Source organism: Chrysochloris asiatica, unplaced genomic scaffold, assembly GCF_000296735.1.
Source record: "Chrysochloris asiatica unplaced genomic scaffold, ChrAsi1.0 scaffold00171, whole genome shotgun sequence".
NCBI lineage: Eukaryota > Metazoa > Chordata > Mammalia > Afrosoricida > Chrysochloridae > Chrysochloris > Chrysochloris asiatica.
The window spans coordinates 4943181-4965885 of NW_006408689.1; the positions used below are offsets into that span (position 1 = coordinate 4943181).

Genomic DNA, 22705 nt, shown 5'->3' on the forward strand with positions numbered 1-22705 from the left:
TATTCAAGTTTATGCACAAACCACTATGCCAGAGTGGAGAAATTAAAGATTTTTACCAATATCTGTAGTCTGAAATTGATCAGCATGAAATCAAGATGCATTGATAAATATTAATGATCGGAATGCAAAATCCTGGAACAAAGAAGGATTGGAGAATAGGGCCTTAGTGATAGAAACAAAGTGGGAGATCACATAATAGAATTTTGCAAGAGCAATGACTTATTCATTACAGACACCTATTTTTTACCAACATAAATGGTGACTATCTATGTGGTTGTGAGGTTGGTCCAGGATCAGGCAGTGTTTCGTTCTGCTGTGCATAAGGTCGCTATGAGTCAGTACCAACTTGATGGCACCTAACAACAAAAATCTATATGGACCTTGCTGAATGGAATACTCAAGAATCCAGTAGAACACATCTGCATTGATAGAAAGTAAAGGAATAATGAAAATATACATGAATAAATTAATATTTATTTATTACTATAGAATGACTAAAAGAACCATTCGTTGTTCATATGCAAGCAAGTTCGAGATGAAGGTGAAGAAAATTAAAACAAGGTCATGAAAACCAAAGTATGACCTAGAGTATATCCCACTTGATTTAGAGGCCATCACAAGAATAGATTTGAAGCATTGAACAGTAATGACTGATGACCAGAATAATTGTGAAATGATATCAAAGACATCATATATTATGAAAGCAAAAGTTTATTAAAAAGATAGGAAAGATTAGAGGCAAGTACTGTTAATCAAGGAGCTCTGGTAGTGTAGTGGATACGAATCGGGCTGCGAACACCAAAGTCAGCAGTTCGAAACTACCAGCTGTTCCACGGGAGAAAGATGAGGCTTTCTGCTCCCATAAAGATTTACAGCCTTGGAAACACTGTGCAAGATCGCTATGAGTCGGGACCAACCCTATGGCACATAACCACCACCACTGTTCATCAATGGCACATGGAGGGGATTGTAATCATTGTTATACAAGACACAATTGGTTGAATGCAAAACTGATGTTCTGCCATGTAAACTATTACACAATTTACAATAAAAGCTTTTAAAAAAAAAAGACAAGAAAGAAAGAAAAGACCAAAATGGATATCAGATTAGACTCTGGAATTTGCTCTTTGAACATAAAGTAGCTAATGCAAATGAAAGAAAAGATGAAGTAAACTCACAGAAGATTTCAAAGGGTAGCTTAAGAAAACAAAGTAAAGTATATAAGGAAATGTACAAAGACTTGGAGTTATAAAACCGAAAACGAAGAACACACTTAGTAAGTCTCAAACTAAAAGAATTGAAAAGGAAAAAAATTCAAGTTTCGAGTGGCAATAATGAAGCACAATACTGAACAATGCAGCAAGTGTCAAAAGCAGATGAAAGAAATACAGAGTCACTGTACCAAAAAAGGATTTCAGGAGGCAGCATGTGATCGAGGACTGATAGAATTGAAGAAGGAAATCCAACCTGCACTGACAGTATTGGAAAAAAACAAGACTCTAATAACTGACAGAATACCAATTGAGATGTTTCAAGAAATGGGTGCAATGTTAGAAGCTCTCACACATCAATGCTAAGAAATTTGGCCAATAGACTGGAAGAGATAAAAATTCATGACTATTTCAAAGAAAAGTGATCCGACAGAATGTGGTAATTATCTAACAATATCACTAATATTACATGCAAGCAAAACTCTGTTGAAGATCATTTTTAAATGGTTGCAGTACAGGGAACAGCCAGAAATTCAAGCTGGATTCCAAAAAGGACATAGTGTGAGTGTTATCATTGCTGTTCTCAGATAGATATTGGCTGAAAGCAGAAAATGTCAGAAAAATGTTTACTTGTTTTTTTATACTATGCAAAGACATTAGACTGTGTGGATCTTAGCAAAATATGGATAACACTGTGAAGAATAGGAATTCCAGAACTTTGTTGTACTTACGCAGAACCCGTATACAGACCAAGTGGCAATTGTTCCAGTACAACAAGGGGATACTACATGGTTTAAAATCAGAAAAGGTGTAGATCAGGGTTGTATCATTTCATCATACTTACCCAATCTGTATGCTGAGCATATAATCTGAGGAGGTAGACTATATGAAGAACATGCCATCAGGATTGGAGGAAAATTCACTAACAGTCTGCAATATGAAAATGACACAACCTTGCTCCCTGAAAGTGAGAAGTACTTTCAGCATTTACTGATGAAGATCAAACACTAGAGCCTTCAGTATGGATTATACCTCAACCTAAAGAAAACAAAAATCCTCACAAATGGGTCAATAAGAAACATTATAAATGGAGAAAAGATTGAAATTGTCAAGGATTTCACTTTACTTGGATCCATAATCAACATCCATGGAAACAGCAGTCAGAAAATCAAATGATGTGGTGCACTGGACAAATCTATTAAATAAATAAAAACCTCATTGTTGTTGTTGTCAGATGCCATCGAGTCAGAACCGACTCATAGCGACCCCATGCACAGAAGAATGAAACAATGTCCGATCCTGGGTCAACCTCACTACCGCTGCCACACTTGAGCCCATCAATGATGCCACCTGGCCAATCCATCTCATTAGGGGTCTTCCTCTTTTTCTCTCACCCTCCACCTTACCCAGCATGACATCCTTCTCCAGCGACTGTTTCCTCTGAACAATATCTCCAAAGTACGAGAGACGAAGCTTTGTCATCCTGACCTCCAAGGAGCACTCTGGCTGCACTTCTTCCAAAACAGATCTATTGGTTCTTTTGGCAGTCCACGGCACTTTCAGTATCCTCCTCCAACACCACAACTCAAAGGCATCAATGCTTCTACTATCTTCCTTATTCACTGTCCAGCTTTCACATCCATATGAGGCTATTGAAAACACCATGGCCTGGGTCAGGCACACCTTAGTCCTCAAGCTGACATCTCTGCTCTTCAATACTTTAAAAAGTTCCTGTGCAGCAGATTTGCCTAATGCAATACGTCGTCTGATCTCTTGACTGCTGCTTCCACGAGTGTTGATAGTTGATCCAAGAAGAATGAAGTCCTTGACAACTTCAATCTTTTCTCCATTGATAAGAATGTTGTTTATTGGTCCAGTGGTGAGGATTTTTGTTTTCTTGACATTGAGATTAATCCATATCGAAGGCTGTGCTCTTTGATCTTCATAAGTAAATGTTTCAAGTCCTCTTCACTTTCAGCAAGCAAAAAGCCTCATAGAAGTGTTAAAAAGTAAAGATGTCACCTTGAGGACTAAGGTGGGCCTGCCACAAACCACAGTGTTTTCAATAGCCTCATATTAATGTAAAAACTGGACAATAAATAAGAAAGACTGAAGAATTGGTTCCTTGGAATTGTAGTATTGGGGAAGAATATTGAAAGTACCGTGTACTGCCAGAAGAACAAACAAATCTGTCATGGAAGAAGTACAGCCAGTATGTTCTTTAGAATCTAGGATGGTTAAGACTTTATCTCATGTACTTTGAACATGTTATCAGGAGGGACCAGTCCCAGGAGAAAGATATAATGTTTGATAAAGGGTCAATGAAAAAAAGGAAGATGCTTAAAAAAATGGGTTGAGATAATGGTTGCAACCGTAAGATCAAACCTTAAGCAATGAATGTGAGAATGGAACAGAACTAGACTGTTGTACATTGGGTAGCTATGAGTTGGATCTAACAATAACATAGCAAGATTATTTTCAGTTGTGAGTGATGTGCTAAAGTAAGGTGAGAAAGACAGAAACAGGAATGTTTTGAAAACCTGGAAATGATTGTGCCTGTTAGAATCTGTAGAAAAGTAGCAAGTATTGTGATTTCAATATCATGGTAAATAGTTGCCTTGCAATGAAATCAGTTCATGAAGAAATTTTGTTAATTTACTTTTTGAACTTCTCTCTCAGTGTCATCTAGATTATGCCTGAGAACTTGAACTGGTTTGTAGAATACCTCATGCATGTAACTACATTATCTATGCCGTGACGAACCAAACCTACAATGACTCCAGTCATTCTACTTCACTGTTTTAATCCAACAGGCAAACCATAGAAGTCCAAATTCTTAATGGACACAACTACATAATTACTTCATTGATGCCTACAAAGTAACTCAGTTAGCATTCAGTCAAAACAAAGAAATAAGATTTCACTTAGCCCTGCTCTGGATGTGTTTTTCACTTGTCGATAGTGTACAAACCTGATTCTTCTCTTTGGGCCACTAGTCAACCTAATTGTCATTTGTCCTAATGTGTATCACACACTTGAGAGGATTTTTTTTTTTTTTAAATACGGAATTTTAGTTGCATGTTTAGAAAAACAAAAATGATGCCTGCCAACAGTGGGATCTTTGAAATTCTGCTGTTTAGCAGCACAGATTTGGGGATTGCAAGATTGTTAACTATAATGATGTATATTTAAGAGGATTTTAGCATTTTTAAGTAAACTTTGTGTGTGTGTTTGTGAATTATGTGGGTTTACATGGAAGAACGTCAGTTTTACATTCATCCTACCATATTTTGTTTCATTGCAATGATTACAATCCCCTCCATGCCTCATCAAATAACCAAAGGGTACACCCCCAGAGGCCCACTCCCCTACCCCAGCCGTGAGCACACAGCCCCTCTCTTTCCCTGAGTCCAGTGTCCCCAGACGCTCCATCTGTCCACGTCATCATCTCTGTCTCCATCCCTGGCATCACTGCCTCTCTGGGTAGGGTCACGCTTTCTGCTCTTCTCACTTGATGGTCCCAGGGACCTCCGCTCCTGGGCTGCAAAGTCAATCACTCCCCTCCTTTTGTCAAAAAAACATCTACCTCTACATTTCCGACCCTCACAGTCAGTCCTGATGGCAATTATTCACTATTGTACCACAAGAGTATTATCCCCCTTTCCTTTCGCCAGTCCAGTCCCAACAGATTGAAAATCATTCAGTGGAGGTTCAACCTACCCCTGCCCCTTCTGGAAAACTTGTAAGCCAGTCACTTCTTGCCTCTGTAGTTCCCCCACACCCATTTTGGTTAGCCAATGTCCAACTTACCCATCCCTGTCAACCCTGTGTACCGAGGGGGTAGGAGTGAGCCTTGCTGTAAAGATTTGTTCCCTTTTTTGAGCTACTAGGGTTGCTATGGGTCGGAATCGACTCGACGGCACTTAACAACAACAACATTCATAAGTATAGGTAGAGTTCATCAAATTGTAGTGGGTTCCCTGACAGCATCGTGATTACAAATCGGGCTGCTAATCTCAGGGTCAGCAGTTCGAAACTACGAACTGTTCCCCGGGAGAAAGATGACGCTTTCTGCTCCCATAAAGTTTTACAATCTAGGAAATCCTGTACAGGGTCACTATGAATAGGAACCGACTCCATAGCACATAACCACCACCACCACTCTTTGAATAAACTTCTTTTATAAATAAATGATACTCTTTGTTAGTTCTAAGGAGCTCTTGTTGTCAAAACAAAGCTTTGCATAGAGAAGCGTTCTGATTCCTTTTTTAAAAGTTACTGTCATTTGGGCTTACAGGGAGAAAAAACAAAACTAAACAAGCTATTATGATAAGATTGTTAAGTATATATGAGAGGGGGATAATGATAGCATCTTTTCTGTAGTCATTGAGGATTACAGTAGACAATCCACATTAAAGAATTAGAACACTGACTGACAGTAATTGTACAATGTAAGTCTCTACCACTGTTATCTCCCCATCGACATTTGAAGGAATAAGCACAGCTCAGAGTTTCCTTATTTTCCTATTAAAATTTACTCAATAGATTCTTTTCTAACTCCAAACAAAACAGTGGCATCTCAATATGTAGGGAAAATAATTCAATAGTTTTATGTCTTTGACCTATTTCCTCACATATTTTTGTTTTTTATTATTTTGTATGTTGATCTGATGAAACATCTGACAACCATTACTTCAGGGCAAGTAAATAAATATTTTAAAAAGTTAAACACAATCACAGATTACAGGAAAAGACATTTTGGAAAAGGCTTCCCCAGATAATGCAATGCTCTTTTCAGTTTGGCAGTCTCTGACAAGATGTATTTGACAGCTGATCTGTGAGTTTGCAGAATTTAATCTTGAGGAGAGCTGGAATATGTGGCTCCTCTGGGGACTCTGTGTTGTTAATTTTGTAGTAGTTTAGATAAGTGCTAGCGATGGGAAAACTTCAAACTCTTAAGTGGATAAGTACCCGAACATCTAATCACTTCATAAAATTTCTCCAAACCTCTTTACTTGAAAGGATCCTGACAAACGAATGACATTTCTGGAAACTTGTGTTATCACTTAAAGGAGTACATCTTAGAACATCTTTCAGAATCTGGTGTCAAGAATTGGTGAAGACTACAGGGCATAAGGCATTGAAGCTGTCAAGAATTTCAGTTTACTTGGACCCAAAAGTAACGCCCATGGAAACAGCAGTCAAGAGATCAAATAAAATATTGTATTGAGCAAATCTGCTGCAAAAGACCACTTAAAAAGCAAACATGTTACCTTAAAGCTAAGGTAGACCTGACTCAAGTCATGGTATTTTCAATTGCACATGAAAGCTGGACAGTGAATAAGGAAGACCAAAGAATTGTTGTTGTTCAGTGCTGTTGAGTTGGCTCCAAATCATAGTGACCCTGTGTAGGGTTTCTGAGGAGGAGCTGGTGAGTCTGAATGGCTGACTTTCCAGTGCAAACAGACCTTGCAGTCCAGTGCATTATCTTTACAGCACCACACACTTTTAAATTACCATAATGGCAAAGAATATTAATGATACCATGAACTACTAGAAGAATAAACACATCTGTCTTGGAAAAAGTATATCCAGAATGCTTCTTAGAAGGGAGAATGGTGAGACTTCATTTTACATACTTAGGACATGTTATCTGGAAGGATTAGTCTGGGAAGGATCTCATATTTGATCAAATGGAGGGTCAATGAAAACAAAGGAAGACCATCAATGAGACGGACTGATGCAGTGTCTGCAGGAATGGGATCAAACGTAACCACATTATGAGGATGCTGCTGTACTGTGTAGTGTTCAGTTCTGTTGCACAGACGGTCTTTGTGAGTTAGAACTGACTCAACGACACCCTAACAAGAAGAAAAGAAAACAGAAACATTTTCTAAAATGTGTTTATTTAGTGTAGTTATTATTCCTGCTCTAGTGTTTGTAGATATATGCAGGCTTAATACGAGAAAAACTGATATGCTCCTATATACAAGGCTGTTGGGCATGCTCGGAATGACCCAGTGACGCCCAGGCTGTTATGGAAATTCTCTACTTTATAAGATATTCTATTGTTAATTTTAAATAATTCAGCAGATGTTTTGTTTAAAATTGTTGCTATTAGTTGTGCTCAAGTCAATTCTGACCCATAGTGACCCCATGTGTTACAGGGTGTAACTGCTCCATAGTGTTTTCTTAGCTATAATCCTTAGAAAACATCACCAGGTCTATCTTCCGCAATGCTGCTAGGTCGGGGGTCAAACTGCCAAGCATAGATTAGCAACCAAGTGCAAACTGCAATGACGATATTTCTACTATGAAAAGCAATGAAATATTAGTTTGTTAAATGAACAAATTTAATGACCAATTGCTTTTGCAATGATGTGCCAGAAATCTGGGACCTTAGAGATTTGCTATTAAAGAAAAAGTTTCTCCATATTTAGTACATTAAGGTTTTGACATCAAGACTTGAAAACAAAATTTAGCTAAATGACTGCCATTTCTAAGCCACCAATGAATATTCACTTTGACAGTGCTCTCTGAAGCGTCTGAGTACAATTAAGTATGTTCTCAAGAAGACCATTTTGGTGCACTCCTCATTCCCTCACCCAGAGCACCATGCCACACTCTGGGGATAAGAGATCCCAAGGCTTGTTGCTAATGAAGCAACTCTGTCCCATCCAGGGTCTGCAAAGTCCCCTCCCTGTGAAAACTCAGCTCCATCCCCATTTGTTTCCTTATCACTGGAATAGGAACATAAAAGCCCTCAGCCTCTGACCTTAATCCTGATCTCTGGTGGTTCAACTGAAGACAACCAAGTTGAGCATATTAATTTGTTTTGAAATACACTACTTTTCGGTCGCTACCTGAGTTACCATCTCTTTGATTCTCCTAGTTGCAACAGTCTTGAAAACGTCATTGAGATGGTGGTCTAAAGGACTAAGGTCGGTGGTTCAAACCCACCATTCACTCCTCAGAAACCCAATATAGGGTCACTATAAGTTGAAACTGATTTGATGGCATTTAGCAACAACATTAGCAAGCCACTTAGGAGGAGAATATTATCTTCTAACAGTTACCTAAATAATGCTGATTATACAAACACCTAATATGGGGTCTTTATAGGGAATAAGAGTGCTTGTTGAATAAATGAAATGAGGCAATCAACCAAGCAACTGATGGAAAAATCTGATGAGTGGTAAATGTTTGATGTAACCCAGATGAGCTTTGTAAATATGGACTAATTAAGTTTTTCCAACATAATCAAATAAATCATAAGTTTCTCCAATATAGTCCAATAAATGTCATTCTCCAACATAATGCGGTAAGTAACCTAAGAGGACAGAAGTGATATTATAACCTCTTATTATATAGTTTCCACACAGACTAACACTTGGATGGATACTTAGTAAATATCTACTAATTGAATCAAGTTATAGAAATCATATAAGACTAAGTTTTACAGTTATAATTACCCTTACAATAACTATAAAAGCACATCTCCTTCCAATGAAAAAAATTTAAAGACAGACTAAAGAAAACCAAGATGTAGCATCTATTTTAAATAATTCATATACATTCCCTGGGGAAAATATTCAACTTTGCCTTAGGTTACTTAGGTTAGGATAAAGCACTGGACCACAAGGTCAGTTTGAACTGCACTGTTGACAGTTCAAACCTACTAGTCGCTCCTCAGAAAACCTAGGAAGGGTTACTATGAGTCTGAATAGACTCAACAGTACTTAACAACCCTTTTGGCTTAGACTCTTACTTAGACAAGTTAGCATATGCTAGGGTGGTAGTTCTTTATTCTTATTCTGAAATGCTATTCTTGTTAAATGCCATCAAGTCAGTTTTGACTCATAGTAACCCGGTATAGTGTTTCCAGGGCTTTAAATCTTTGTGGAAGCCAAACGCCTCATCTTTCCCCATGGGGTGGTTGGTGAGCTCTAAACACTGACCTTGTGATCTACAGCCCAGTGTTTATCCTATGGAGCTACTGAGCTCCTATTCTGAAATATATGAGTCAGTATTGACTCATAGTGACCCTGTATAGCACCACATGCACACACACACACACACATATATATATATATATATTGTTAAGTGCATCGAGTCGATTCTGACCCATAGGGACCCTATATGGGATTTCCAAGGAGTGACTGGTAAGCTTGAACCATGGACCTTGTGGTTCAAACTTTGCAGTCCAGTGAATTATCCCACAGCACCACACCAGGACTCTTTCTCTCTATATATATACATACACAATTCTGTTTCCACTGAGAGAAAAGGACATAGAGGGATTACTTCAAGAACCAAACACTGATTCAGCTCTGATAGTATCCTCTTTCCTTAAGGATTCAGAGCTTTTATTCTGTTTACAGCATTACTATTAGGAAGTTGCTAGTTAAGGAAAACTTGCCCATTTGTTGTGATCTAAGAGATTACCTGTCAATTTTAAGTTGAAATGGCCAAAGCAATTGCTGTGAGCTTTCAAATAGAGTCCTTTCTCCAGCATATACTTCAATTATAAGCAGTTGGTGCCCAAATGATCTTGGTGCCTCTTCAAATCTCAATTTGCAGACGTAAGCCCATAGTGGAGTCTCTGGATGGTGCTAATTGTTAAGGTCTGGACTACTGATCAAAAGGTTGGTGGTTCAAGTATACCCAGAGGCAGCTCAGAAGAAAGAAATACTTAATGGTCTCCTTTGAAATTATCACAGCTACGGAAAACCCGATGGAACACAATTCTACTCTATGAAACACATGGGGTTGAAATCAACTCAATGGTAACTGGTTCTTTTAGGCCTGTCATATGGACAGATGGCCAAGGCTAGATGGTTTGAAGCTGGCAATGGCTCAGTATGTGAAACTTGTGAATGTCCCCAGATGCCTACAAAAATCAGAATATCCAATTTTGTGTTTGTCAAGCAGAGAATATTCTCTTACTAAATTTGGTGGGAAATGTATGCTAAAAATCTCCTTTAGTAGTAGAGGAATCCTGTGTGGCACTGTAGGCTAAGCACTCAACTGCCAACTGCAAGGTCTGTGGTTCAAACCTACCAGCCACTCCTTGGAAACCCTATACAGGGTAGCTTAGTTGAAAACAACTCTACAGCTGGCACTTAAGCGTAGTAGTAGAGGAGAAAAACAGACTTAATGGCAGCAGATGGCTACAAGAAACTTTTGGTGTAGCAGTTACTGCTACTTTCAGTACATGTTTGGGAGCAGCTAGTAAAGCCATCTCAGTGGCAGAGATAACTGTTATGAAAATCATTCCCTTACCAGATGGCAAGGGAGGAGCAATGGCCTCTCATTCTCTCATGTGAAACCGCTAAGGACTGAGTGGGGTACAATGTGTTCATTGTAAAATGAGCAATTGGCTGAACTGATTTTTCTCACTGGAAAAACATGAGAAACATACACATGAGTGTCATGTTATCATTTCCAAGAAATACAACCAGTTTGCTCATCTTCATAGTTGATCTGTCATTTTCTAATAGGTTTAGGGTTAACATGGCTACATATTCTTTCCACACTTCCCAAGGATGCACATTGTTGACAAATGTCTCTATCACCTAGGGCAGGGAACTGTAAAATTGGAACATATTATTGTCTACCAGAGGGAAAGATTTCAACCAGCAACAGTTACAAAGAGGGTTTGCTGACTTCCATGAAATTGAGCCAATAAGAATCAGGGGGAAATTCTAAGAGATTGAGAAACAGTGGTCAAAATTAACCGTTTCTCTTGGTGACTCACAGCACTAGAGATTATTCACATATAATTATTCATAAATACAAACAAAATTAGTAAAAACCAAAAAAACGAACCATTGTAGTCAAGTTAATCCCAAATCCCACCAACCCTATAGGACCAAACAGAATTGCCCAGAGAGTTTCCAAGGCTGTAATCTTTATGGGAGCGGTTCACCAACTTTTTCCTTCTCCTCCAAAGTAGCTGTCTATCTTTCAGTTAGTAATCAAACTATACCATTGCAATACCAGAAATCCTACAATTACCAAGGTGTTGCTTTATTCTACTTTAAATGGAATGACAGTTGGGAGCTAAAGAACAGGGGTGTAAAACTAAAAGGAAGGTAAATTTCTTGAAAACCAAATACATGCTAATAGAGTAAATTGAAACCACATGGAATCTTTGCCTTTTACTATTAACTTGGGCTATGTGTCTCAGAATTTCACTGAGGGAAAACAGTGAGAGGGCTAAATAATCAAGAGTTCCTTAAAAGGCTGTGTCTTGCTATCAAGTGACAAGAGTTCTATAAACAGGAATCTCTGCCATTGAGCACTTTAGATAAAACTATTTGGCTTTATCTGAACTGGTCATGGAGGTAGACTCAGTCTCTGAGATGATGCTCAGCGCTAACGGACCAAGAGTTCCAAGAACAGGCATTCTTTGGAGATGTTAGTTCATTTCATGGAATGTGATCCACTTTTGTTTAGCACCATTGTTAAACCACCATAATAAGGCTAGCTGAAGTTAAATTCACTTTTTTAGCACTCACAGCCAAAGAATAATGAGATTGTGTACATATTTCTTTCTCTTTCAATTGATTAATCTTGAAGGCAGAATGCTATCAAGCGCTGCAGGGGAAGACAAGATAATTCTTGGGAAGTCTGTTCTAACCATAATCTGACTGTGGCTCCTCCACTTAGTGTCTCTTTGTCAGGTTTATCTTCTGCACAAGTGTTTCTCCCACCTCAGGATCAAGTGCATGGGTCTCCCAGACTCCCCTATATGAGGAAGGAAGATGACACTGCCTACAAGGCCCTTGACAATTGGACTGGGTTCTTAAATATTCAACCACTTTCAAAACAACAACAAAAAAGTACTTGAAACCTAATACCTTATAGTCAGCTTCATACCGAAGAACTTTATTTTCATTTTTTTTAATCTAAAACGTTACGGAAACAAAATTTTCTCAACTAGCTGCTTCGGAACAATATACTGCAATATGAAGCTCCATACATTTTAAATGTTTTTGAAATCCTGACACGATAAAGTAAGTCCTCCATTTTTTTCCCCCTTGGATTTTGGAATTGAAACCATTCTCTTTCTTTTCCAGGCGTTCCTGCATCAAGACCAGGCCGATGAATGAAAGTGAATGAACAGTGCGCCTGGAGAGCACAGAAATGGAAGGCCTCTTGGGCTGAAGATGACACTGACGTAGCAAAGGCTCCCACTTCTGCTTCCATGGTCCCCTCTGGGCCTCAGGCCAGGCCAAACCGAAACAGCAGGAAGAAGGGCTGTACAGTGGGTCCCCTTGATCATGCTACTAAAAAAGGTGCAACGAGAAACAAGTCCCTGTGCATTTTTAGTCACAATTGTAGGCAGAGGAACCCACACGATTCCTCCCTTTGGTATTAAATAACAGTTTTAAAAAAAGCTTTTTAGAAACAAAGCAAATACATGGTGAGGCTGGAAATGTTAGCCATTCCAGGTTAGTTGTCTATTGAAATAAGTTTCATCCCTAGTCATAAATAAATAATCTCTTTCCTGGTTTGACTTCCACGCCAGGATCAATATCTCTTAACATCTTACTTATTTTATTACTGCTTTTGGTTTTCTGGGACTGATTGAAAGTTGCTCAGAGGAAATCTTTGGTTTTGCTTAAGTGTCCGTGACATTTAATCATGACTTTCCTTGCAGTTTAATTCCAACCAGTCAATCAGTTAATCCACTTCGATTGATTCTGGGCTCTCGGTTATTGGCTTGCACTCATTGGGCATCCGCTGGTGTCGGCTCAGCTGGGTGGCCTGCGTGAAGCTCCTCTCACACCTCTCGCACCTGGTGGAGGCAAGAGAGAAAATTGAGACCAGGGAGCAGGGCCTATAGGGTGATGGGCTTCCTCTCATCCTGCCTAATCAGAACAGACACTCCAAAGTGGCTTCAGATTTTACCAGCTCAAGAGGTTTAATTGGTGGCTCCTTCCAAGGCCTGGATGCCTGTGATGGGACAAAGCCCGTCTGATGCTGAACAGAGGAATCTGTCAATAGACAGGGGGAAGGTGATTTCTCCAGAGAGCCCTGTCCTGCTGTAGCTCTGATCACTGTCAGTTCAAATAGATAAAGAACAAAAAGAGATTTTTAGGAGTGAGCCATCAAAGCAGCAGCTTGTCTGCAGTTTTCTCCTCCATAACCCCAAAGAGAAATTGATGACAAATAGAATTTCACCTGCTGCTAATTTAAAATCAGGAATTTTATTCCCCTCGGCATAGCAGGCCAAGAGCGATCATCTCTGGATTTGGAAAGCAGAGGAAACAGGACATTAGTTTGCCATGACTACGGGATGGTGGGCTTGGGTGGTTTCTTTCTTTCTTTCTTTTTTGCAAAAGCTAGTTAGAATATTCCAGCCTAACCATGTTTAGGGTTAGAATAGAAGAATGCTGAGGTAAGAAAGAACTCGGGAACCAGAAATCAATGGATGTTTGTGGAGGTCAAGAAGTTCACCTCTTCAGAAAGTACAACAGAAGTAATGTACATGTGAGCTAATATGTTTGCTGAGGAGAAAATAATTCACCACTTTAAGAACATCTCCTCTCCTTAACTTAAAAAAAGGAAGCAGAAACAATGCAATCTGGGCCTATCTCCCATTTCTATATCTCCCATACAACAGGCACTAGTCTGATGGTTGCATAGTCTACCAAAACAAACAAACCTAATGGGGGCTCGAGTCTTTCTGCTGCTGTCTCTGGCTTGTTGTCTGTGCTGTACACATATGCAGAGGTGAACTGGACAGGAAAAGCAGTGCACACAATGACCCTGTCACCACCCTTCATGCCGGAGTTGCTAGGAGCACTGGCCAAGCACTTTTCAGGGCACAATGGCCACTTGAGCCACCCCCTAATGTCCTCTCTTCAAATCTTTGAAGAAGACTGTATTCAGGAGGAGCTGCACAATTGTCCCTCTTTTAATAATACAACCTCTGTGGTTCTGGTCCCTGTACTATTAGGGTTCTGACGAAAGCCACTAAGTGCCCTCTGACCTACTGAAAACCACTGAATGAGTGGCCCACAAGCCCCATTATGTGGTGTATGTCCCTCCTATTTCTCTTCCTTATTAAATTATAGAAGGTACCTTACCACAGAAATAATTGCTATGAAATATTAAACATTCATCCACCATGGGGACCTTTGAATGTTAGGAGGCCGGAGCTTGACTCTTGCACTAAGATTCTCAGGACTCTGAGTCTGCAAAGTGTTAGTGTGACGAAGTTGTGTTTCTTTGATTGTTTTTCGGGAAGTATGTTTAGCAGCCTGTTCCTCTGTTAAAAACTACACTGTGATCTTGACAAATGCATTATGTCAGCCTTAATGTGTCAGACCTATCAGCTCAATGAAAATAACTCAGAAGTATTGATCACCTAATGATTTTTGGTGTATTCATTAACGTCCACGGGCAGCTCATCCCCTCTCCAGAGCTCCTGAAGTGCTGATGACACATTAGTGAATTGCTGATTATTTATTAGAAAACTGATTAGTTGCTGGATTAGTGTGTCAGAATATACTACCTTTCACTGCTTGACAAACTTTCAAATTATTATATTCCTTTTTTTATGCTCTAGAATCAATTTCTAAGAAAGTAGAGTAATTTAAGCAATTATGAGGAATGACAATTTACCTGAGTCATGATTTTGCTCTTCTAATCCACTCTATTAGAATATCAAGCGTTCATAAATAGGAAGGTTAGTGCCTCACATAAGGCCCAAACCTTATTATGTGTTATATTTAAATATCCAGATTGGATAGAGATATTAAAACGAGAGTCAAATTTTTCTCATGTGTTTGCTTAAATGCTTACATACATTTACAGGCATGTAACAATTTGTTGTGATACTCATAAAATATAGTAAGTCTGGTTTACAGGGTGTGCAAGAAGATGATTGTTGAAAAATCATCCCTAGTGCCACCTGCTCACCGACTGTGAGCAAAAATACATACAGATGTGTAGAAAATTACCTTAGCTTAGGTTCTTTCCACAGAAATTTCTGTCTTCTTGAGAAAAGTGGGCTACCAGAAATAGTATCTATGTCATTTGGAAATTTTAATAATACAAGTTGTTTGTTTGAGGAAGCAATGGGGACTAGATATAAAAATGCCTTTTAAAAAACTTGTGAAGGGCTTCAGTTTCATGTTCATTGTCTTCAGTTTGTTTTTTTTTTAAATATCTTCACAAAATATTCTCAAAGTTTAGTGAAACTCATTTTAAAAACCTACCTTAACTAGGTGCTAGCAGGCCAGAGCTCTGGTAGCGTAGTGGTTATGAATCGGGCTGTAAACCTCAGGGTCAACAGTTCGAAACTACCAGCTGTTCCATGGGAGAAAGATGAGGCTTTCTGCTACCATAAAGATTTGCAGCCTCGGAATGAGTACAGGGTCGCTATGAGTCGGAACTAACTCCATGGCACTTAATAACAACAACAAAGCAGGCCAGAGCTCTGACTTCAGTTGGTTAGCATTTAAATAACACTAAATTACAATCCCAAACAAGTGACTGGGTATGAGTATGTCTAAGCCTGGATTCAGGTGGAGATGGAATAATTGAATAAGACAAGGAGCCTTGGTGGCACTGTGGGTAAGCATTTGGCTGCTTACCAAAAGTCTGGTGGTTTGAACCCATGCAGCGGCATTGTGAGAGAGAAATCCTGATGACCTACTCCTGTACAGGCTACAGCCAAGAAAACCCGATAGGGCAGTTCTACATTGGCACATGGAGTAGCTATGCGTTCTAATCAACTTGACCGCACCGTTCAGTAACATCAGCAAGTGAATGAGACGGTGATGAGTTTGGAGGAAGGAAATGCTCTTGCACAGATCTCTTCCCTAAGTGTGCCCTTTCTTAGCACAGCTGCTGTTGTTACAGCCTTGAAAGGAACATGCAGGAACACTGAAGTGGGAAGTCTTCCAAACATTTCAGCAAAGGAAAGTCTCCAACGTTCTACTGGTAATTAACCTTGATTTTCTTTTAGACTTGAGACAATTCTTTACTTCATGTGATGGTTGATTGTATTATAGCTACAGGAAACTCAACAATTACTGCCTTAGACTGACAGACAGGCAAACCCATGGAAAGTTCTGTTCCACAGAAAACCCGTAATGAACTTTCTGTGCCTCTACAAGCCACCAAACACTTCTAGAAATGGACCAAATTTCACAGGGCTTCACATATATGATGTGCTCAATCCATATTTACTGATTTGTTTTGGTTTTGCCTAGATCTTGTTCAAACAACAGTGGTCCTTTGGGATTCCCTACTGAGCCAAATCATCTTTATGTAAAGCAAAACTGTAGTGATGAGTACTCCCACCTATTCCTAACAAAGGTGAAGAGAAGAACACCTCTTAAGGAAAGTCCTGACTTGCTCTTGCAGTATCCCAGGATCAGAAGCCAGGCACTGAGCCATTCATGTGGAACCTCTAAGAGGCAGGTAGAGAAGCATATTTGAGATCTTGAGAGTTTTTAAAGGCACAGAAGAAGAAAGGAATCTTCACTGTAAAGATTCTCTAGACTGACAACTTCCTGTTTTTCTTCCTTCTTCCCTTCATTCCTTTGCTTCATTCCTCCCTCTCTTCCTTCCTTTTTTCTATAACCTAAAAACTCACTGTTATCTAATGGATTCCAATTCATAGTGACCCTGTATAGGGCTTCCATAGCTGTAAATCTCTATGGGAGCAGAAAACCTCATCTTTCTCCCTTGGAGAGGTTGGTGGGTTTGAACTGCGGATTTTGCAGTTAGCAGGCCAATGCTTATCCTACAGTGCCACACCAGTGCTCCTTTTTGGCAATCAAGTGTTTTGCAATTATTAATAATAGAAATGATGACTTGTTTTTGCTCCTTGTTCCCCACGACTTCCAGTTTTACAGCACAAACTGAAAGTCAAGACTTGATCCTTTGATGTTCTGTTATCTATGTGCTCATTTACCTAAAGAAATTCTGTGTCTACAGCCTGGGTTAGTTGCTGTCCAGCCTGTGATTTACTTTCAGCTCTAGGAATGGAGTCTTTCCGGGGGATTTCAGACAATCAGAGAGCAAAGCTAAGCCTAGACGGAAACTCTGACCGTTTAATGGCAAGTCTTCTCCAGCCTTCTTTGGTTTGTAATAATCTTACTATACCTAGTAAATTTCAGGTGAAGATTTTAGAAGTCAAGAAAGGCTTTCCCCCTTCCCTGAGATTTGTCTCTGAGAATTCAGTGAAGGTTTTCTGGGCCCTGGGTGAGTGGGACATTTTAGGGTTTTTTTTTTTGGAAGGTTTATTTGGAAGTTTCCCAAGGTGTACAGTTTAGGGTTGTATATCTTTACAAGATTCTTTTCCTTCTTTGAAACATTGTTTAAGCCAATACCCATTAGTTGAAGTAGTAGTAAAATTAACTGTGTGGCAAAACCCATTTTAATGACTAATCTGCAACAAATTTTTTTTTTTTTAATGTTTGTTTTATAAGCTTGTTAAAGGATATCATCATAATATTTACAATTGTCCATGGAATGGAAATCCATGATCCATGCTTGGAAGATTCCCCAAATTCCCTTGGGACAGTTCAATCCTAAAAGACCTGGTTGTATACACTAAAGGATTTAACTTTCCATTTCCTAGAAGACATTTAAATCTTGTACTTTAAAATAAGCATACACTCAGCTCTCTCCTGGAAATATATATTTGATAAGTCAAAGAAAAAAACCTACTGACCGACTCACTTTTCTCTTGCTTGATCTTGTCCTACAGAAGGACAATAAGACAAGAACAGAAAGAACTAAAGCAGGCACACAGAATTGAAGCCAACCAACCTGGTTGCTTCCTTCCCTTCCCCCAAAGGAAATTAGGTTTAGGTTATAGTCCCAAAAAAGACTTTTCCAGGAAAAAAAAACAAAACCAAATTCACAATCACTAAAGCCCTTCAAATATTAATCTGAAGAATTAAAATTGAGCTAAAATGGCAACTCTATTGAAAACATGACAAAAACAGGATGTTAAAGAAAAAAAGTTGAGTGGAGTCAACGAGGTTACACATAAGTAACACCTTAACATTAATAGAAATCTATTTCCCATTTTGACCCTGAACCTCTTCAATTAATTACTAAAATCTATTTACACAGCAACAAGATAAAAATCAATCTGATTCCTGGCACGGTATCTGTCTGGCTGCCCTCTCTGATATAAGTGGCCAGAAGGATTCTCAGCTCTCCTGCAACTCAGCTTTTAAAAAACTGTCTTGCTCAAAGGCATGGGAAACATGCAATTCTTGTCTTCCACATTCAGAGCAGTGGTGATGTCAGAATCTATGCCCCATCCCCTATCCCTGAAAGTCAGATGATGGTGATGACAGAGTTTACTGAATAGATTATGGCAAAAACCCCTGAGATACGGAACTCCAAGAATTGTGCTAGACCGTCTGACACCTTTGTGTGGATTAGAGAATAGAGAAAAGCATCTCCCTTTTGATGGCTTGGCTACCCTGATGCCCACTTGATTTTTGGCTCCACTGTGCCCTCTCAGCCATATGTCCTTATGCCATGAACAACCTATATCTATGTATACAGAAAAAAAGTATCACTTGTTTTATTATTAATCAAGAACACAAATTAAGCCAAGATGGAACTTAGTTAAGAATGATGACGAAACCAAATAAAAATCAAACCAGTTGCTTTTGAGTTGGTTCTGACTCATGGTGACCCCATTTGTTGCAGAGCAGAACTTCACCTTAGGATTTTCCTGTCTGTGTCCTTTCAGGAGAAAGCAAATCACCAGGTCTTTTTTCAAGGCACCTTTGTGTGCGTTTGAGCCACCACCTTTTCAATTAATGTTGTTGTTAAGTCAGTACCGACTCATAGTGTCCCTGCACAGGGTTTTCAAGGCTGTAAATCTTTACAGGAGCAGAACGCCTCATCTTTCTCCCACGGAACTGCTGATAGTTTTGAACTGCTGACCTGCGGTTGGCACCCTGACTTGTAACCACTACACTACCAGAGCTCCTGCTTTTGCTCTTTGTGCTACCCAGGGGATCTACAAGAACGATGAATGGGAGGTGTCTAATCCTTGGGCAGGTGAGTGAAGCTGACAGTCTTTTATGAACTTGTTTGCTGGTAGACAGAGGTGGTCAAGAAACTGACCAGCAGCAGCAGAACTCTAGCTTGGAGTCTCCTATCCAGAGCAGAAACTGGTCTCAGGTTGAGCACCACAGTGAAAAACCATCATGCTAAGTCTGGAGGGGAAATCAACGAGATTTTAGAAAAACTTTATGGTTGTGGCTGAACATGTTTATTTCTTATTGCCTGCCACATTTTCTCTCTTGCTTGATCTTGTCCTACAGAAGGAAAATAACATCAATTCTAATTTTTCTTCTTAAACAGGGAAGACCAGGATAGGAAATAAGTTGAAAGATGTAAGAGATTTGAACAGGAAAGATTTCATTGCACATACAGTAGAAACAGCTCCATGACCACTGACCAGTCACACATGGGGGCTCACAAGTCAAAGCCTTGACACATGCTGTTTCAGCTGCAAGAAGTACCTCTTTCACTATGAATGTCTGGCGAATTCTGACTCATCCTTCAATACACATCTTAAAATATGCCCCCAAATAGTACTAATTGCTTCATCTTTGTGCTACTCTGAAACGTCATATACATAGGCTTTATTGCTGTACTTTCCAACCTATGTTGTAATGCTTTTTCATTGGGCTTCTCCACAAACTCTAAGGTCTTCAAAGGCAGGAGCAAAATCTGATTCACCTCTGTATCCCTTGTCCTAGCAGAGTGACTAGTACAAGAGTTTGTGCACAAGAAATATTTGCTGAATGAATGAACACATGAATGAATGAATAAATGAACAAATGAATAAAGACGTGAACTGGTAATCTAGCATAACTCGGATTAACATTTTTCATGACTGATATATCTTGAAATACAGTCTCCATCAGGTGCCCTGGCCTTGCCAAAGCCCTTGAAATTCAATTCTATCTCTTGCCATATTTTCAGAATCCTCAAGGACTTTGACATGCCCTGCGTCTAGATGTAATTTTTCATCAGTTATTCTGAGGTCCAATGGGACACTGAAAAGTCACAGATTGGCTGCTATAATATATTCAAACTTCTGTAACACATAGGAAAGAGAAGGAAATAGTCCACCAGAATCCTAAAAGGTTCAAGCATCCCAAGAGAAGATTCTTCAGATGACGATAAACTGCGGTCACCTTGCTGAGGGTCATGAGTCTTACTGATGGTTGTAAGTCAAATCTTCAGATCCTCAGGAACTCTAAATAATCTTAAAATGATTTACTCCTACCTCCTTATTTTACTGATGAGAAACACAGACCCAGAAAATTGTCCCATGCCCAATACTGCACAATTCGAACCACGACAAGTATATAGGTTTTCTGATTACATTTTTCACATTTTTTCACTAAACAAGTAGACCCTTTTGATGCATGGACATTAATTTTCCAAATAAAAATTGTCAGGAGGGACCAGTCACTGGAAAAGGACACAATGTTTGGTAAGGTGGAGGGTCAGAGAAAAAGAGGAAGACCCCCCAATGATATGGATTGGCCAAGTGGCAGCATCAATGGACTCAAGTGTGGCAACAGTAGTGAGGTTGGCCCAGGATCGGGCAGTGTTTCTTTCTGCTATGAGTCGGCACCGACTCGATGGCACCTAACAACAACAACAACAACAACCAGCAAGATGAGCTGGGCAGCACTGTATCACAGTACTGGCTCTCGGGAGAGTCTACAAGAAAGAGACAAGAGGAGAAAAGGGTTAACAGTTACTTACTTGAAGGGCTTTTCTCCAGTGTGGGTTCGGATGTGGTTGTTGAGGGTAGTGGCCCCAGCAAAGGCACGACCACAGTAGCCACACTTGAAAGGCCGGTCACTGGAGTGTGTGACCACGTGGTTCCTCAGTTCTGAAGGCTGGGAAAAGGACTGGGAGCAGTGACCGCATTGGTAGGGTCTGAAATAAATAAAGAGACTGCCTGTTCATGATGTTCTATGTCAGTCAATGGAATTCATCACCATGTGGAAAGCCTAAAACTTCTGAGTAATATTTCTCAGTTTTTAAAAATGGACCATAGAGCCCTGAGGGCTGGGATCCCACTGGTTTCCTTGTTGCCACTGGAACTAACTGCACAGGACTGCTGAGACAGATGAATTCCCAGACGAAAATTCCTTCCCAGTATGAGTCATGCCATTTCAAGAAACATTAATTTCTTGTTTTTATCCCTCCTTAGGCAAATATTGGACTTCTGGTGTGACGCTGTGAGATCAGCACTGGACTGCGAACCGCAAAGTTGGCAGTTCAAACCTACCAGCTTCTCCTTGTAAACTCTATACGATATAAAGGGTTGATATGAGTCAGAAACGACTCGACGGCACTTAACAGCAACAAAGGCAAGTATTATATATATTTGTGTCCATTGAAATACAGACTGACTAGGAAGAATGGTAAAAGATAAAAACAGTTAATTGTCTCTTTTGCTCCAATGGCATTTTTGACTTTTCAAAGTGCTTTACAATCAATTATCCAGTGCATTCTTTACAATCATCCTTTAGGACAGTGAAAGTAACTATAATCTCCATCAAATCAATTCAGATGAACTGTCCTCATAGGAAATAAGATCTTGATATAAATGTCATTCTAGAACATTTGGACCATATTCTATGTGTTAGGCAAACACACAAGCAAGTAAGCAAGTGCAGGTACAATTTAATACATACCAAACTGCTTGTGTTCTGTTGGTAGCATAACCACTGGCATTGCATAAACACAGTTGCACACCAAGATATGTCTCTTTTTAAAAATAAATCTGATCTTGAAACGCATCTGCCTTCTAGCTGCTAACCATCCCCCAATAGTTGCCCATTGGGTCTTTTTCTTGAACCTCAGCTCCCCAGTTTAACCAGGTAGCAAACAATGATTTATGGCAGCGCAGAAATGAAGGGGTGCCACTATGCTTGCAGAAGGATGATTCTGATACAAGGACAAATGAGACGGAGTTATGACAAATACCTGATAATTAGCAAGATTATCATAGAACATTCTTTCCAACTTGCAAGAAGTAAATCAATTTTTGGTTTTCATAAAATAGATTAAAATTCTGTCGTCTCTACAGAAGTTCTTCTGCTTACTTTAGCAGAATCTGGTAAGTGATGTAAACCATGAGGAGTTTTCCCAATTCAAAGCTATTTCACATCATTTCTTGACAGGGCTCTAATTTGTTTATCAAACATTTTTGATATGAAAATTAATAATGTCATGAACTATAGTAATAGCGTTTGTGAAGCCCTGTTTTGTGGCCCAGACATTCCCGGCTGTAGACTTAATTGTTCTACCTTTAACAAATGCATAAGCTCCCAATGACTAGAAACCAAAATGAAGGGTTAGGAGACAATGATGACCAAGCATGTACAACAATTCAATTAAGTGCAAAATAAAGTGTACCCTCTCATTTGTCAAGTGAGGTGCTTAATTGTGGCTACTTGCCTCAC

At 39.4% G+C, this 22705-nt stretch overlaps 1 protein-coding gene across 1 annotated transcript in view; it reads right to left on the bottom strand.

The window, feature by feature from the left end:
* Positions 1-12081: 12081 nt before the first annotated feature.
* Positions 12082-22705, bottom strand: part of PRDM6 (PR domain containing 6) — a 160228-nt gene continuing 149604 nt past the window's right edge. The window contains exons 6-7 of the mRNA XM_006871632.1: positions 20994-21170; positions 12082-13014 (exon numbers count right to left, since the gene is read on the bottom strand). Of these exons, the coding sequence (XP_006871694.1) occupies positions 12900-13014; positions 20994-21170 (292 nt within the window). The 3' untranslated portion in view covers positions 12082-12899. The remainder of the gene's footprint in view (positions 13015-20993; positions 21171-22705) is intronic.